We start from the raw sequence: 17,745 nt of genomic DNA, 5'->3' as shown, positions 1-17,745 counted from the left end.
TTGATCACATGGCACTGACCTCGGCAGCTCTTCAGGACTCAGACTGTGTATAAACAAAAAGAAAAAACCCATAAAAAAGAAAGTTGTAAACATACAGTAACACGATTTATAACATTCAGTACACTGACAATAAGTAAAACATACCACAGCCTTACTTATGATCTATTGATCTGGATGGAAATGTGTAATCAGTCTGCAAGTCTTGCTCTCAGAAAGCTTATATTCATAAGCAAACAAAAAAAAACAACTGTATTTCTTATCTTATAATTTCTTTTTCTTTTTTTTTTTTTGGTTGCCTGTACGTTTATTAGTTTAGTTATTCTAAGTACTTTTTAGTCAGTCCTTTCTGGGCTGTAGCTTGTAGTACAACTCTATGGGTGGCAGTAGTGAGCCCCTTAAAGAGCAAACGGACACAAACGAGCCGTAGAAGAAGAAGAAGAAGCTCGTGCAGGCGCGGGGTGATGACGTAGACACTGGAAAATGGAGAGAAAACACATGTCAGCCTTTGCTTTGTATCAAACGCTGTCAACAGACGTGCCTCCTCCTTCTAAGAAGCCTTCCCTGCAGGTAGACACGATTGAAATAAAGGCGCTGGGTGCTGGTTTACTGCTCCGGTGCTCTGCTTCGTTATAGTCCTGTCTGTCACAGCTGATAGCTGGTTAGTCTTTCAGCCATGCTATCTTCAGACTAACCGTGTTGCTTGACTGTGTGCACTCTTAATTTAAGTTGTATAATGTTCTAGGTGACAGCTAAGAAGAAAAAGAAGAAGGAGAATGGGGCTAATAAGGTCAGCACAGTTAAAGCTCAATTAAAGTCTGATAGGAAGAAAATGCGAAAGAAGTTCCTGAAGTCTGCACAGAGAGAGGACAGCCGGAGAGGAGTCACAGAAGTAAGTCTGCACCTGCTGCAAAGATACAAAACAAATAGATGCTATGTTAATGACCACCTCCACCTCTGCCTCTGTTATGACCCCTAAAGCAATGCTCGGACTGTTCGGTTAGGCTTCACGGAGTCTTTATGCTTCAGGTGCAGGAGGATGAGGAGGAGGAGGAGGAGGAGCAGAGTGTGAATGGAGATGGTGAGGATCTAAAACCCTTGCTGGCCAAGCTGGCACAAGTCAACAACAGCAAGGAGAGAGCGAGCAAGCTGTTCCAGTGGCTCATCAACCCCGTTCCTGCCAAGTCCTTCTTCAGGTGCAGATGAGTGTGTTGGCGTCTGTCTGTCTGTCTGTTTGTGCAGAGATACAAAGATTATTACAGTGAACTAAAACTAAATTAAAAGCTGAAACTAGCTGTAGAAAAAAGTGATTTTAGTTAAACTGAAATTAAAAAAAATTTAAACTAGATTAAGCTGAAGTGATTCTGTGTGGTTGTGAAAACTGTCTATAATAAGATAAGATAAGATATTTCTTTTTTAGTCCCACGACGGGGACATTTACAGCAGACAGGAGGAGATATGAAAATATGCACAGTTAAGAAAAAAAAAAGAAATGGGAGATATTAAAAAGTATTGCATGTTGTGAAGACTGCAGGAAAAAAACATTTTATTTGTCAGTTTGGTCAAATTTGTCAACACAGTAAGCATGAAGAGGCATTAGTGCTTTTGTTTATTTAGACTGGGATGTCTGTATGACTGTAGCTTAACTGCCTTCAAGTCTGTGCTGTACTATGTTGCCCCTGACAAACACTGCCCATGTAATAATACAAAAACAACCCAAAAAACAGGAACTAATAAAAAACTAAACTAAAATGAGCAAAGCCACTCTAGGAACTAATTGAAAGCAAACATAAAAACAAAACAAAATGAAAATGACAAAACTATGATAACTCTGATGGATGCATTCATAATACCATGTGTAGTCTTCCATTCTCTGGCTAACATTGTTCCTGTGTCCAAAGGGAAACGTGGGAGAAGAAGCCCATTCTTGTGCAACGTCAGAATCCCGGTTACTACAAGGGACTGTTCTCTACGGCGGAGTTTGATCGCATATTAAGACAGGTGAGGGTCCGAGACCGTACCCAGACACTCATCCATCCATCCATCCATCTGTCAAGTCATCTTCTCCACCCGTGCTCTAAGTCATTGGTGTGTTATGTCATAAAATACCGTAGGACTCGTGGATGCAAGTGTAGAGACAAAGCAGACAATTTCCTTCATTGAAGGTGGGAATGTTTTTCCTTTTTGGGGAAACAAGTAATCCAAACCACTGGAGAGTGGTCGCATAATCACCTGCCAGAATCTGCCAGCAGTTAAATCCACACAAAAATTCAGACTTGCATTGGCAGCTTTATTGGCACTTCAAGGTTTGTTCTCTGCCACTAGAAGTCTCAGACAAAACCATGTTTTTACTGGATTGTTCACATCAATTACAGACACTGCTTCTCAAATCACACAGACGAATAATTATCAAGAACGTTCTGTGAAGTTTGGTCTCCTTTTATTTTAAAATTTAGATAAAGAAAGAAACAGAACAGGAAGCAACTATTCACATTTTCAATGCCACCTCAGTTATGTTGCATTTAAACTGTACATCCGTTTATTAGTTGGTTTTATTTCATTTCTAATAGTTGTGTACCAGGATTTGTTCCTCAATGATTAACTGCAAGATTTAGTCTCACGTTGCATTCTTTTAATAGTTGATTTAAAAATTAAAAAAAAGAAACCTGAATGAAGCCACAGATCTGTCCTACTGACGCACATGCCTGCGTTGTTTGACTTCAGGAGGATGTCCAGTATGGAGTGAACCTGGATGTTACGAGCTACACCAACGGCACGAGGGAGACGCACAACCCTCCAGGGAGAGCTCTGCCGTTCACTGTGTGGGACTTCTACGAGGTGAGGCCACACGGGATGTGGGAGTGGGTTTGTGTTCAGCGTGTAACCATCTCTCATGCACCACAGCTGCGATTCTGCATTCCTGCAGTCAGGGTTTGTACGATCACACTCACAATAATTGGGCCCTTTGCAGCAGGCTAGCTGCACCAGCTTTCTCTGCGGAGGTCATTAAAGTTTCTTCTCACTTTCACATTTTCCAGGAGCACATTCATTAAAAATCAGTTAGGTGCATGTTTATGGATTAAGCAGTATGTTAATTTTAATACTTTCGGGGCTGCGAGCGCGAAGTCTTTTTGTGTGGAGTGCACCAACCGTATCGATGCACCATCTGCTCTCCTTGCCGATTAGTAATCATCTCCGCATCTCCTTTTCTCAGAGTGGCTGCTCCCTCCGCTTGCTGAATCCCCAGGCTTTCTCCTCCACCGTGTGGAACGTTCTCTCCATCCTTCAAGAGCAGTTTGGCAGCATGGCAGGCGCCAACGTGTAAGTGTAAATTGGGGCCGCGTCCGTCTGGGAAAAACCCTTCAGGATGCTCTCAATCACCATTAAACGTGCGTTGTCTGTGAACCAGATACCTGACACCGCCTGGAACACAAGGCTTTGCTCCACACTATGACGACATTGAGGCGTTGGTGGTTCAGCTGGAGGGGAAGAAGCACTGGAGGGTGTACAGCCCACGGTGAGAGATAAAACCGATAAAACATCATGTCATGTGCACTAATTATTTGCAGTTGCCAGCTATTCCGGTTATGCTTTAAATAGAAGTGCAAGCAGGCAGAGGTTAAGTGATACCAAGAAGTTGTTTTTCTGACTTTTTCTCAGGACAGAAGATGAGGTCTTGCCTGTGCTTTCAAGTCGTGAGTAAAAAAAAAACAAAAAAACAACCTTACTCATTTACAGATAACTGTTTACTGTGTGTTACTCGCTGTACTCAAAGTATCTCTGCACTGCTCTGCGTTCCCTCTCCAGCGAACTTCGATCAGGCGGACATCGGGAAGCCGATCCTGGAGGTGGTGCTGGAAGCCGGGGATCTCCTCTACTTCCCCCGGGGGTTCATCCACCAGGGCGACTGCCTCCCAGACGCTCACTCCCTCCACATCACCATCTCCTCTTACCAGAGGAACAGCTGGGGGGAGCTGCTGCAGAAGGTGAGACACTCTGCTCAAGGCTCTCATTACAAACCTACACGGATGATGAAAAGGCAGCATCAGGGGACATCAGCAGGTCCCAGTTATTTACTGATTAACTGAAGCATCACGGGCACAGCGTGGCAACCAATGGCAATTCCCTTGTGATACTAGTGTAATTTAACCTAGAGCCACTTTATGAGAGCTTCTACATTTGCTGATCTAAACATATTCAACACTTCCTGGAAAATACTTGGACACGCAGAACATTATGCATTTTTTTTCTTTTTTTTTTTTGGAACACAGAAGAAGAGCTAAGTGCTTCTTGTTGAGCTGTGGCAACACATGATCTAACAGCCCATTTAAAAAAAAAAAAAAACATAAAACCAAAGTTTAAGATTATAAAGGGAAACATCTTTTAGTGCCACTCCCTCTGTGTTAACTGTCTGGTAATCTGCAGACGGTGTAATGCAAAAACACCACAGCAATAAGTGCTCTTCAGCAGAGACAAAATCCAAAATATAAGAGCCCCATGGATTAATGTTTCAATTTCAGTTCAAAAATAAAAAAACAAACAAAAAAAAAGACAAGCCAAGACGGCTTTTTAACCTATAAATGAAAGCAAAGACTCGAATCAGAAACTTAAGAGCTGAACAAAGTGCAGCATTAAGGCATGAGTAAAAGGTCATTTTCACATTTTCCGTTTTGATTCTGTTTTGGATTTGAATACTGAGCATCACTAATCTACAGGCACTTAACATGAAAATAAGCATTTTATGGTTTTAGTGACAAAAGTGTGTTTTGGAATAAGCGAAAGAATAACGGACCTGAGGCGAGAGAGCCCACATGGTTTAACATGAAGAAGACACCCACATTTAACTGGAGGTAGAGAAACAAATCCTGTCTGACCCCAATAACATATTTATGTTGAAAAGATATTTTAAAAGTGCATTTTGCATAATATGGGACCTTTAAACAGTTGACCAGGTTTTTGTATTATATTTTTTATATTTAATTTCCTTTTTTCAGGTGGTTCCAGCAGCATTGGAAATTGCAATGGAGGAGGACGTGGAGTTCAGACAGGGTTTACCTCTTGAATACCTGACATACATGGGAGTACAGAACTCAGACAAGGTAGTTAATCATAATTATTTCGTATGTACTCGTCACCCTCCGCCACCATCACCACCCTTGGCGTTTGACCAGTATCACACAAATGATCAAAGTCCTCCTTGCGTGTGTGTAGGATGACCCACGCAGGGCAAAATTCCTCTCGCGAGTTGACGGCCTGATGAAGAAGCTAGCAAACTACGCCCCGGTTGATGCTGCCGTGGATCAGAAAGCCAGAGAGTTCCTCCATGACTGCCTTCCTCCCATGCTCACTCCTGGTATATGATGGAAACTCGCATTCAGTTAATTCAGAAGAACTTTTGCATGAAAGAGTTTTTTTAGGGTTTCATAACTGTTTCATACCTTCTCCCACAGAGGAATTGGCCAGCAGTGTGCGAGGAGCACCTGCTAGGTGGGAGCGTGGGCAAGTTATGGACGCGGGTGCACACATCAGTGCGCAGACCAAAGTCAGAGTCCTCCGTGCTGGATGTGCCAGGTAGAACTTTTTATTGCATTTCACAGCACGTTCACACCAGGCAAGTTTGGAACAGACTATTCTAAATGTGGAGTGTGTGTGTGTGTGTGTGTGTGTGTGTGTGTGTGTGAAGAACGCCTGCTTCTACGATCCATTAAAGCAGAAACATCAAAAAGAAATGTAAATGAAAGCGATTCAGCTCATAAGCTTTCTCTCTTCCCAGGTTATGCAGTGATGGAGAAGCTGTTCATCTTTATTACACAACAGACAACTCCAGAGTTTACCACAAAGAGGAGCTCAAGAGTTTCGAAATAAAGCCAGAGGTAGACAGGAAGATCTGCGTGAACCTCACGATTTGAACATAGCGTTCTAATGTTGTTGTCACCGCCTGATAATTGTTTCTCACACAGCACACAGATGCCATGGAGTTTCTGATCCATTCATATCCCAAGTTTGTGACGGTGGGAAGTTTCCCATGCGATTCTGCAGAGGACAGGGTATGTGGCACCTATTAAAACACAGCTCATTTTACATAGATATTTATTCTGACAGATTACCATTTAAGCCTGTTTTTCTGAAATTAGTGGTTTGAGTTGTTATTCAGTTGGTTTTATTTTCTTCCTCCTAGATCACTTTGGCTGAGCAGCTTTTTGAGAGGGGGATTATCCACACTGCAGAACCTCTGTAGTGACCAGATTCTTCAGTCATGCTGACTGCATGAACAGATTCAAATTGCCCTTGTACAAAATAAGATCCTTAATGCAAAACACTTCGTGTCCCAAATAGTCTTCACTATGTTGACTGGAATGATCTGAACGACCCATTTATGACTTTTCTCTCTGTTCAGCATCAAATAAACTTTTTTTCTAAAAAAAAGAAGTGATGTCATGTTACGCAACCAAGTATCAAATGATTTTGATGAAAGGGCATTTTTATTATCAGTTGATACAACTCAAAAACAGAGATACAGGAGACATAAATATTCTGATTTCAGAGCCGCTCGTCTGTCATTCACACTGTAGGATGACTGCACACATTCCTAGTAGGGGTAGTCTACTTCCAAGTCACCTCCTCGCCAGGCTTCAGTTCCCTAAAGAGAACAGAAGTTAGAAAGTTGCACAGGTGACCTTTAAGCACGTTTCTGATATACTTACTATCACAACCAAACAGAAAATTGTATATGGATTTAATGTTTTAGGTGTACTGAGCTCAGCAACTGGGCAAGATAACACATAAAACTAGAGGCTGGAATCAGTTTCTTTGATACCACACTGAAATGCACCTGATCCTTAATTCACTTATGACCAAGGAGTAAATGTTTTTACTTTTAAACATGGGAGGAAAATGGCTTTATAGTCTTACCTGCCGAACAAAACACTTTTGTTCCTGAAAGCCGTCAGCTTCTGGTCCTGTTGTTTGTCGAGGTACCATCCAATCACAAAACCCATGGGCACGAATATGTTCACCCAATGCTCACGAGCAAGTGCTACAAAGTTGACCATGGCTCCTACAGAAATAAGCACAATACGGATTGTAGCATGAATAATGTGGCATTGATTTTATAATCAGATCTAAGACAGACGTGCTTATATTTGCAGTTAGAGGGACTGACGCTTTCACATATCGACTTCCAGTGTGCTTAAAATTGAATCATTTCGGTTCATCTAAAAACTGTGACGTTCCTAGTCAAGATCATGACATTGTTGCAGCTCCTCTGCAGTGCAGATCTGCAAGTCTCAGCCCAGTGCTGCATTTGCATAGTAAAGACTACTGGATTCACTGAAGTATCCACATGATATGATGAGAGAATAGCAGTTTTTATTACGTTTCCTGGAAATTCTCAGCCCAGTGTAGTAGGCTGCCCTCTAAATAACTCTAAATAAAATGTCTTTACTTATATACAGGACTTCCACAAAACTGTGTGACAAGGCTGCAGATGTAAAATATTTAAAAGCTTAAGTGTCCACAAGCTTATGATTGTGGACACATGATGGAAGGTAAGGTTTCATATGTTTCATTGTTGCTTACCTTTGTCACCAGAAACCTGAGTTAACTAAAGTTAATAGAGGGTAATTTATAAACCTCACTAATTAGACATCTAGTGTATCGAGTGTAACTCAGCGATTAGTTCAACCGTACGCGCGGGCGCTGTCATTTCATCATTTGCACCATGCATTACATTACAGCCATCCACTAATAGGAGCTAAAATGCTGAAAATATAAGCCAAGTTATTTACATCACAGCCAGCAGCTACTGGCTAGCTAATCAGTTAGCTAGCTAGCATTAGCAATAAGTGTCACGTTCTCGTGAGGAACTGGTTTCTTGGTTAAAACAATTAATTGTGTTTTGCACAGTTAACACGTTACAGTAGAGTTAAATGACCCACATTATAAAAACACCCCACGCTGGAATATATAAATGTTACCTTCTGTTTACACCGAGTCGTGGCCTTCAGCTCTTCATTCACCAGGCAGAGGACATTGGACTCTACCAACTGCACAAACACGGCGGTGATATCTGAACAATACAAACATTATATTTAGCGTAGTTGCCCTTATGGTAGGTTATTATATCATTTAAAAATATGATTTTATAATAGTTAAACACATTTCTACTCATACAATACGATAAAAAGTTATCATTACGTGTTGTCATACAATTACTTCGTATTAACACCACCACACTTGGTACGCTCCTTTGCCCTTTCACACATGACGCAGCGGCTAACATGTCTGCTAGCAAAAGTGTGCATTCAAAAACGTTAGACAAAATGTTGGAAAAATAGAGATAATCTGTTTGTTTTGTTTCTGTTCTAACGGGAAGAATTTCACATCAGCTCGTATTTAACGGTATGATAAACGTTCCTTTGTTGTTCGGAGTCACTTACATGCACAAGCTAAAGTGTAGCTCGCATGCTAAATAGACAGACTTTGCCGGGTAATTTGTTAACGTTATGTCTTGTGCGAACTAGCTGTGGATAGCAACTAAACTTTTAATTTACCTATTGTTCCTCTACTAGCCAACTACATATCTCACAGACCGAATTTACGCAGCATTATAGTATGATACCAAGCAACCCGTCTTGTTATTTGCTGTCTTTGATTGAATTGAATGGGTTTCATGGTCAGCCCGTACACTGTTCAGCGTATGTGGCATCGTTTTGTTTGCTATGTCTGCGTTTCTCTCTGCATAATTCAACGCTAATGTAATTTTCAGCGTGACTGCTGAAGAAAAATGACGTCCATTATCAAGCTGACAGCCGTGTCAGGGGTCCAGGAGGAGTCGGCCCTTTGTTACCTGCTGCAGGTGGATGAATTCCGCTTCCTCCTGGACTGTGGCTGGGATGAGAACTTCTCCATGGACGTCATCGATGCCATGAAACGGTGATTATGGCCTCCGTCCATCCTCTGATCGCATCAGTTTCCCCTCTTGTCCTGTGTGTCGAAACGAGCGTGTGGTGTCTATGTTTCCCCTCCAGATATGTTCATCAGGTCGATGCTGTGCTCCTCTCCCACCCTGACCCCATACACCTCGGAGCCCTGCCATATGCTGTGGGGAAACTGGGTCTAAACTGCACTATCTATGCTACAATCCCTGTCTACAAGATGGGTCAGATGTTCATGTACGATCTGTATCAGGTGAGATGGGGTCGCGGGAAATGTCATGCATGTGAAGTTATTTATTGATAATGCATGGTTGCCGTTACGTCCTTAATCATTTCCTTCTTTCTTCTTAGTCTCGAAACAACAGTGAAGATTTCACACTGTTCACCCTTGATGATGTGGACTCTGCTTTTGATAAAATTCAGCAGTTGAAATACTCTCAGATTGTCAATCTGAAAGGTGAGTTAGTTGCATACTCTCATAGATCAGGAGCCCCCCCCCCCCCCCTGTTTATATCACACTAAAATGTTTTACCTGTTTCTTTTTACCCGACAGGGAAAGGGCACGGTCTTTCCATCACTCCTCTTCCAGCTGGCCACATGATAGGAGGCACCATTTGGAAAATTGTGAAGGACGGGGAGGAGGAGATTGTTTATGCTGTGGACTTTAACCATAAGAGGGAGATGTGAGCACAGATAAAACATTCATATGAATTGGAATTTAGTTTTTAGTTTGGCTGCTAGTTCATACCACCTTTTTTTTTTTTTTTCCCTCCATTTCTCTTCTCTAGCCACCTCAACGGCTGCACGTTGGAGAGCATTAGTCGCCCTTCCTTACTCATCACAGACTCCTTCAATGCAACATATGTACAGCCACGTCGCAAACAAAGAGATGAGATGCTCCTTAGTAAGTATTCTTCACAAGACTGTGGTAGTGCAGTATGTATTTAATTTCATATTTTTTCAACTTAATTGATAATCATTTAAGATGGCCTAACAATGTCTCAATGGTCTCACAAATGAAGCTTAGAATCCCGGTTTCTATCTCAAAATTGAAATTCAAAGGAACTATGAGACTCCCCAAACTATTAGCACTTCTGTTAAACAAGGATTAAACTGTTCCTTTATAATACTCCTACGTTTTTTTTCTCAGCCCTTCCAATTTCTTTAACAGTGCCAAATTGAAAACTTATATTTTTTTACTCACAGCCAATGTAATGGAGACCCTTCGTGGTAACGGCAACGTCCTTATTGCCGTGGACACAGCTGGGCGTGTGTTGGAGCTGGCTCAGCTCCTGGATCAGATTTGGAGGACAAAGGATGCTGGGCTGGGAGCTTACCCACTAGCTCTGCTTAACAATGTCAGCTATAATGTGGTGGAGTTCTCCAAGTCCCAGGTATCAATCAGAGATTTTCACACTTAAAAGACTCTGTGCTGTTCCTTATTCATTTAATATTATAGTTAGAGAGTCACACTATTGGCCAAATGCACTGATTGGTAATCTTCTGGCTTTTTGTAGGTGGAGTGGATGAGTGATAAGCTCATGAGGTGTTTTGAAGACAAGAGAAACAACCCCTTCCAGTTCCGCCACTTGACCCTCTGCCACAGTCTGGCCGACCTGTCCCGGGTTCCCAGCCCCAAGGTGGTGCTTTGCAGCCAGCCGGACCTGGAGTCCGGCTTTTCCAGAGAGCTCTTCATCCAGTGGTGCCAAGACGCCAAAAACTCCGTCATCTTGACCTACCGCACTACACCTGGAACCCTGGCCCGCTACCTCATCGACAACCCCGGAGAGAAGATGCTGGATCTGGAGGTGAGACCTGCTGCCACGATGCTGGTTCACCATGACAGAGAGTTTTTATCTCTTCATGCAGCGTTTGCCCCATGGGAAGCTCCCGTCTGTCACATTCATACCCAGCTGAGGAAACAACAAAATGTGTCATTGTATCATTTGCACCATACCCATCTTTCACCCTTCTCATTATGACAGGTGAGGAAAAGAGTGAAGCTCGAAGGCAAGGAGCTGGAGGAATATCTTGAAAAGGATAAAATAAAGAAAGAAGCAGCTAAAAAGCTTGAACAAGCAAAAGAGTAAGTCCCAGTAAAAACAAACAGGGATTAACTGCGCGCTTAAGGGTTGGGTGTTTTTTTGTTGATTGTCTTGCTGATGCTGCTTAATGCCTGACAGTGTAATAAAACATGTGATTTTATATCATTTTACTTTCAATTATGCAAAAATCCAACAGAAATGTAAATGGTGCTCTAGATTGCAAATGTAAAACAGGCTATTTAAATGGAAATCTGTGAATGGGAGATGAGTCATGACACTTAAAAAGATGCTCTGCAACAGAACAACCATCTGTTGTCTGTCCTTGGTAAAAATTCAACTTGCATGCACACAGTTAATGTTGATTTCATGCACCTGCAGGGTGGATGTAGACTCCAGCGACGAGAGCGATATGGACGATGACCTGGATCAGCCAGCTGCGGTGAAAATGAAACACCACGACCTGATGATGAAGGCAGAGGGGAGCCGCAAAGGCAGTTTCTTCAAGCAAGCCAAAAAGTCGTATCCGATGTTCCCTTCGCACGAAGAGAGAATCAAATGGGATGAGTATGGGGAAATCATCAGGTACTACGACACTGCTACACGCGATCATCAGATTACAGAGTGCAGAATGCCATCGTCAATCAACCATTATCGTTCTCCCACAGGCTAGAAGAGTTTCTGGTTCCTGAACTGCAAGCCACAGAGGAGGAGAAAAGCAAGCTGGAATCCGGGTTGACCAATGGAGATGAGCCCATGGATCAGGATCTTTCTGTTGTTCCCACCAAATGCATCTCCAGCATAGAAAATCTTGAAATTAGGTCAGTGATCCTTTAAATCTGTCTGTGTCTGTTACAAGCTCCTGTAACTGCCACCAGAGCTGATCAGTGGCCAATGGCACAGCGCTGTGGTGTGTTGGATGGCCTCCAGGTGTAAATGAGCGCTACTGTTTGAAAGGGCAGCAGAAAGAAAAGGTTATGTCTGCTCAGCAAACCTCTCTCTCGCATAAATGACAAGTCTATCAAGAAATCTTGTCTTTGCCTGTATTAAACAATGTTTGACAAATCAGCAGTACTAAAAAGCGTTGTTCTGTCTTCCTCCCTCCACAGAGCGAGGGTAACATACATAGATTACGAAGGTCGCTCTGATGGTGACTCCATCAAGAAGATTATTAATCAGATGAAGCCCAGACAGCTGGTGATCGTTCATGGGCCTCCAGAAGCCAGCCTCGACCTGGCTGAGTCCTGCAAGGCTTTCAGCAAGGACATCAAAGTCTACACACCCAAGCTGCAGGAGACTATAGACGCCACCAGCGAAACACACATCTACCAGGTCAGCCTCAGCAAAGCCCTACTTGGTTTACTAACTTGGTTTTGTAGATTCAAGTCTAAAACATTCTGCTGTGAAATAGTAAAATAAATCTGTCTTTATCAGGTCTTTTTTTTTTTTTTTTGCATTTTACAACCTGCTTGGCAATCGAGCCGAGAAGTTAACTGCTACATGGTTGATTTCTTTAGCAACAGCTGAAGCATAAAAGCAACCATTCCGTGACCGCTCAATGTCTTCATCTCGTCTCATCTTCTCACGGTAAAGGTGCGGTTGAAAGACTCCTTGGTGAGCTCTCTGCAGTTCTGCAAGGCCAAAGACACTGAGCTGGCCTGGATCGACGGCGTGCTGGACATGCGCGTGGTGAAGGTGGACACAGGCGTGATGCTGGAGGAGGGGGTGAAAGAGGAGGCAGAGGACGGCGAGCTGGCCATGGACATCGCCCCCGTTTTGGGCATCGATCACAGCGCCACGGCGGTGGCAGCACAGCGTGCCATAAAAAACCTGTTTGGGGAGGACGAGAAGGAGATGTCTGAAGAGAGTGATGTCATTCCCACGCTGGAGCCACTGCCTCCACACGAGGTTAGCCCAACAAACACTGTCAAGCAAAGTTGTTGCAATGATATATCATTAGATTCTCTCCACATTGCTTGGAATTATAATTGGTGTCTGATATTTTTTGCCCACTGAAAAATGTTATATTTAAATCCAGCTCCCTCTCCCTAATTGAAAAATCCAGAATCTATGAATACAAGGATTTCCAGGTTTAAGAGCTGCTTATTAGATGTCTTCCACTTCACTGAGGAGCACATTTTCCTACGGGAAGAAGCCTTAATGGAGTGCTTTATCCTGCTTCTCATTTGGAAGCTAACCTAATAATAAATATGGCCTGTACAAGCAACCGATCACTTTTACGTCCCAGCAGCTGCTGCAGCTGATGGCCAAAAACTTTTTATTTTTCCATTTCCTAAGACTCCTTGTCAGGAAAGGATAAGGGAACGTTTTTCCCCAAGGTGAGTCTAGAGGTGAACAGAACAGATAGCCATGGGAAATGCAATTCTGGTGCCATCTATCCACAAGGGCGCATGAACAATTCACACAGCTACTCAGCGCTCTCCTCCGTTCTCCCTCCAGATTCCAGGGCATCAGTCTGTGTTCATCAACGAGCCTCGCCTGTCTGACTTCAAGCAGGTCCTGCTGAGAGAGGGCATCCAGGCTGAGTTTGTGGGAGGGGTGCTGGTTTGCAACAACATGGTGGCCGTCCGCAGGGTGAGTGTCCTTCCCATTGGCTCTGCAAGCATGCTATCCATCAGCTCCCTGCAGCGCTAGTCACCACTAGCCCTCAACAGGGAAAGTGGCCAACGCAGAAGACATATGGCACAGGCTTGTTTTTCGCCAAAACCACGCAATTAAAATGTTGAGCTGGTATTAGTCCATATTTATTAGTCCATATTTAGGACTCTGTGGACAGCACTTGCAGAGCTGATATATAGCAAATGCTTTAATGAAATTAAAAGAATGTAGAATTAAAGGACCTGTACAACACTTAAGAGTATTAAGTGTCCAGACAAGATGCCTCCAACAAAACTTTAAAGGCCTTTCACATCTCCTGTCTGTATCCTCCAGGAGCTTCTATTGTACCCTTCAAAGCCTTCGACACTACTCGAAGAGAATAATTAATCACTGCAACAACAAGTAGGCACAGAATGAATACATCACTAATGACAGGAGTATTTATTGTCTTAGATTCTGTTGACTGTGAGCCATCACAAGTAGCGGTGCACAGTTGAAAACCGTCCCCATAAGACACACTAATACTGTTGTAAAGCAGTATGACACATTCAGCTTCTCCCTTTGTTTGGTGATTGATTGTGCATCCCAAGCAGTCATTGCTGCTCAGCACAGTGTGCAGGTTGTTTTTCAGCAGCTTAATCACTAGTCTAGAGAAACATGGACCAAGGCATTAGGTTGTCGATTATATATGAAAATCTTTTGATGTGTGGTATTGGTTGTGAACCTAAATCAAATAACAATAATTACAATTACGTGGTGTTGTGTGCAATGGAGTATACTGTTTAGAAATGTGCTTTGGTCAATTTTAGGGTAAGTATTTACAAAAAAGTTACCTATGAAGATAATAATGTCTTAAACTATAAAGCACAAGTGTGTTTCTTCTCAAATCAAAGCAAATGTGTGCCTCAAACCTCCCTCCCCCGTTCCCCCACTGCCCCCGTGGCAGCTCCATGGTCAGGTCTCTCAGCTATTCTCACTGACAACCTCTCTTTGCTTTTGTGCTACCTTGTTAGCTCAGTAGCTTAGCTGAGTCTGTTGCTGGGCAGCGGCTCCGACTCCTCAGCTCTGTGTCACTGTGCTACAGGTCTCCTCACAGACTTGCATGCACTAACATGCATGTGCGACCAAAGAAAATGAACAGAAAATATCTAATTAGAACACACTGAATGGCTGTGACTCCCTGCTCAGGGTACCATTACTCCACAGTGTCTTTACATAGCAAATAGTTGTTTAATGCTATATTAATGTACTGAATGTCCTATGGAGAACCTTTTAATGTTTGTTTACGTAATACTATACCATTGTGCTTAACACAAAATGGAACATTAAACACAAAGAGAAACAAATACAGCTCTCTTAAGTAGGATAAAAAAACCCCAGTGGCATATGAAAACATCTCACTTCAAAAGAAACACGCAAAAAAAAAAGACTCACAGCCAGAACTTAAGACCTAAAGTAAAAGGAAAAGTAGGAATGAGCCAGGATCCCAACAACAAAATGCATAATTGACAAGAACTTAAAATAGACGCAACCCAGAAAATGAAATCAAAGAGAACTAAGGCTGTTAAAGGAATGTGTGTTTGTGTGTGTGTGTCTGTGTGCGCTATTTAAATGGGAAAACTTAAAGTGGATTGCTTCATTAGACATTTAAATCCCAAGCCTGTGAACATCTGTTGAGACGAATTGAAAACATGTTTATCTTAGATGTAGGCAGTGGGCTGTACAGGACTTGCACGTCCACATTTAAAGGTGAAACCATGTTGTACAGAAGCGACAACGCCCAACGAGGTGTCCATTATCAAGAATTAATGGACGACGCAGAGGCTGAAGAACCATCCTCAGTTGCCTCCACGGACTCCATTAATTCCTCATTATGAACATTATCCTGTCATCCCATGGTGAGCATGAAATAACATGATAATGGGGAAAAATGAAGATTATTAATTGATATTTTCATGCGTTTGCAAGTAAAAATCTATTTTTTCAGAAACCATTACTCAGATTTCCTGGTGCAACCTTAGGGCTTGACTAATACCTGGAACAATCATTACCTTACGATTACATTATGATTTTTAATGCAATACAAATGTCATTCACTACTCCAGTAAATAGGACGAACCATGGATGCGACTTAACACTGGGAGATATTTCTGGTCTGGACAGCTCATAGAAGCCTTTGGCTCAGCTGTGAACCAGAAAGCTTGCGCTATGCTAATAAGATTGAAAGTCATTCATGCTGCATGCGGTTGACAAACATATTACTATTATAATATATAATATAATTACATATTAAATATAAGTTGACAGTATGTTTACCAACAAGAATAGCTAGCGGGCCATGTCATTGTCCCCAAATCAATGTCAAGATTTTTAGAACAAATATGAGCCATGCATACTGTCAGCTGCAGCCTGAAGAAGCGAGGTGAAGAGCGAACGGGATATGGGATGATCGCTTATGTGATGCAAAGTCTTAGTGAGTTCAGAGGGGCAGTGTACTTCCTGCAGCTTCTATTTTACAATCGCCATCCTGTGGTGTTCAGAGGATGAGGACCTGAAGGAGGACACACACTGTTGGAAATAATTCAGATCTTTTTTCATGCAGTGGTTACTCATGTTAGATACTGGCTGATACTATGTACTTAGTTTAGATCGATGAACAACACACTTTGACTGGAGCTACTTTGTAGCTGTCCATTATCAGATATTAATGGACAACCCACAGCCAATCAGAATTGGGTATTCACCCGCACTATAGTAGAAAAATTGAGTGACTGTTATACAAGGACCCATATGACCTTTGCATCTTGGTCCTCTCTGTCCAGACGGAGGCTGGACGCATTGGCCTGGAAGGCTGCCTGTGTGACGACTACTATAAGATCCGGGAGCTGCTGTATCAGCAGTACGCTGTGGTATAGCAGCAGCAGCAACAGCAGCAGGAGGAGGAGGAGGAGGAGGACACGCCGCAGAAGAGCATACCACAGCAACACAGAGACAATCCTCTACGAGGACTTTACCCAGAGGAGAAGAGTGTACCACACTCAGGCTACCTCAGCCTCATGGGTGGCTCCAGCTGTTTCACTGCAAACCTTATTGTACATTTTCCCTTTTTTTATAATTTTTTTTTCAGATAATATTTTTTTTTTTTTTTTATTGTTAGTTTACCTCCACAAAGTGAGAGGCAGATGCTTTCCCCAGGACTCTCCGTGTGAACAGACTGTAGAATCCTGATGTTCCCAAAACTCGACCCACTGTACAGTAACATCCTAATGCACTGGCTGGACTACAGGATGTTGTCCCCCCTCCTATTCTGTCATTAAAACAGTCTTTTTCTTTCACAGTTGAATCTTATTGCTTTTTAAGTGCTGACCAAAATGTGACGGCATCAATCATCAAAAACTGATATATTGCATCCTATTGTAAAGCCATAGTCTTATTTACATGTTTTTTTTCAGCATATATTTTCAGGTTATTGGGGAAAATTTAGGCATTTTATACAGTATTTTATTTAAGCAAAGTTCTTGTATGGCTGCTTTTGCCAAGCCAACATTAAAGGGGTAGTGCAGTGATTTATTATGGCATGAAAGTGGGGGCCTTAAGCGAGACAAACTGGAAGAAAATAGTCTAAGGCCACGCTATCCTGAGTTTTAGCTCCTTGTTCCAAAAAAAAAAAAAGAAAAAGCCGGGTCCTACACTTTCCAAAATGCAATTTGATAGCATCTTTCATTGAACCTTCATCCAACCCTCCATGTTGCACCTTCAGCTTGTAACGCAGGATACATTCTGTAACAAATTTGATGTCTCAAACCCAAACTGAGACAACTCTTATGACGTCATCAGGCTAATTTACTCAATTTTGACAAATCTCCTCCAGAGCCACAGGAGAGAACCATCTACGAGGCTCAATGAGCATCATGTGTACTCTGAATTTGGATAATTTCGTTAACTGAAAAAAAGTTAGTATAGTTCAAACCAAGGTAATGAAAGGTATCATTCCCAGCCCGATCCATATTTGATGTGACCTTTTTTTTTTTTTTTTTTTGCATGTGCTGTTTATCTCCACACAAGATTTACCGCCTACTAGGTCAACCAGTAACTGCAGCAACACCAGATGGAGACATTTTTCAGCTGTATCTAACCGGCCTCTGAATACC

At 42.4% G+C, this 17,745-nt stretch overlaps 3 protein-coding genes across 3 annotated transcripts; 2 read left to right on the top strand and 1 right to left on the bottom strand.

Annotated features, from left to right (window-relative positions):
- Positions 1 to 458: 458 nt before the first annotated feature.
- riox1 (ribosomal oxygenase 1) lies at positions 459 to 6,415 on the top strand. Its single transcript, XM_070849403.1, has 15 exons — positions 459 to 567; positions 743 to 889; positions 1,027 to 1,193; positions 1,899 to 1,998; positions 2,722 to 2,835; positions 3,212 to 3,318; positions 3,407 to 3,514; positions 3,658 to 3,692; positions 3,805 to 3,983; positions 4,992 to 5,096; positions 5,209 to 5,350; positions 5,448 to 5,568; positions 5,771 to 5,870; positions 5,958 to 6,044; positions 6,176 to 6,415. Exons 1-15 carry the CDS (start codon positions 481 to 483, stop codon positions 6,233 to 6,235), a joined length of 1,659 nt encoding a protein of 552 aa, XP_070705504.1. The 5' UTR covers positions 459 to 480; the 3' UTR covers positions 6,236 to 6,415.
- A 42-nt stretch (positions 6,416 to 6,457) lies between these two features.
- On the bottom strand, positions 6,458 to 8,065 carry LOC139218044 (NADH dehydrogenase [ubiquinone] 1 beta subcomplex subunit 1). Its single transcript, XM_070849579.1, has 3 exons — positions 7,974 to 8,065; positions 6,910 to 7,054; positions 6,458 to 6,637 (listed from the first exon to the last, which is right to left on the bottom strand). The coding sequence occupies exons 2-3, from the start codon at positions 7,047 to 7,049 to the stop codon at positions 6,601 to 6,603; spliced, it is 177 nt and encodes a 58-aa protein (XP_070705680.1). The 5' UTR covers positions 7,050 to 7,054; positions 7,974 to 8,065; the 3' UTR covers positions 6,458 to 6,600.
- A 208-nt stretch (positions 8,066 to 8,273) lies between these two features.
- Positions 8,274 to 16,931, top strand: cpsf2 (cleavage and polyadenylation specific factor 2). The gene is made up of 15 exons (XM_070849577.1): positions 8,274 to 8,397; positions 8,765 to 8,931; positions 9,027 to 9,186; positions 9,285 to 9,390; positions 9,487 to 9,616; positions 9,722 to 9,837; positions 10,140 to 10,327; positions 10,451 to 10,741; positions 10,919 to 11,019; positions 11,357 to 11,560; positions 11,644 to 11,796; positions 12,085 to 12,307; positions 12,569 to 12,883; positions 13,436 to 13,570; positions 16,417 to 16,931. The coding sequence occupies exons 2-15, from the start codon at positions 8,783 to 8,785 to the stop codon at positions 16,507 to 16,509; spliced, it is 2,364 nt and encodes a 787-aa protein (XP_070705678.1). The 5' UTR covers positions 8,274 to 8,397; positions 8,765 to 8,782; the 3' UTR covers positions 16,510 to 16,931.
- Positions 16,932 to 17,745: the final 814 nt, after the last annotated feature.

The sequence above is a fragment of the Pempheris klunzingeri genome, chromosome 18, assembly GCF_042242105.1.
Source record: "Pempheris klunzingeri isolate RE-2024b chromosome 18, fPemKlu1.hap1, whole genome shotgun sequence".
Taxonomy (NCBI): domain Eukaryota; kingdom Metazoa; phylum Chordata; class Actinopteri; order Acropomatiformes; family Pempheridae; genus Pempheris; species Pempheris klunzingeri.
This window is presented reverse-complemented; position numbering and strand designations above follow the sequence as displayed.

Bases quoted from the DNA above. Each gene is read 5' to 3' on its own strand.
- riox1 (XM_070849403.1), top strand. From the start codon at position 481: ATGGAGAGAAAACACATGTCAGCCTTTGCTTTGTATCAAACGCTGTCA. The intron at 3,319-3,406 runs GTAAGTGTAAAT...TCTGTGAACCAG, and splicing joins AGCATGGCAGGCGCCAACGT to ATACCTGACACCGCCTGGAA. The intron at 5,569-5,770 runs GTAGAACTTTTT...CTCTCTTCCCAG, and splicing joins CTCCGTGCTGGATGTGCCAG to GTTATGCAGTGATGGAGAAG.
- LOC139218044 (XM_070849579.1), bottom strand. From the start codon at position 7,049: ATGGTCAACTTTGTAGCACTTGCTCGTGAGCATTGGGTGAACATATTC. The intron at 6,638-6,909 runs GTAAGACTATAA...TGTTCTCTTTAG, and splicing joins AAAAGTGTTTTGTTCGGCAG to GGAACTGAAGCCTGGCGAGG.
- cpsf2 (XM_070849577.1), top strand. From the start codon at position 8,783: ATGACGTCCATTATCAAGCTGACAGCCGTGTCAGGGGTCCAGGAGGAG. The intron at 9,617-9,721 runs GTGAGCACAGAT...TCTCTTCTCTAG, and splicing joins TTTAACCATAAGAGGGAGAT to CCACCTCAACGGCTGCACGT. The intron at 13,571-16,416 runs GTGAGTGTCCTT...CTCTCTGTCCAG, and splicing joins ACATGGTGGCCGTCCGCAGG to ACGGAGGCTGGACGCATTGG.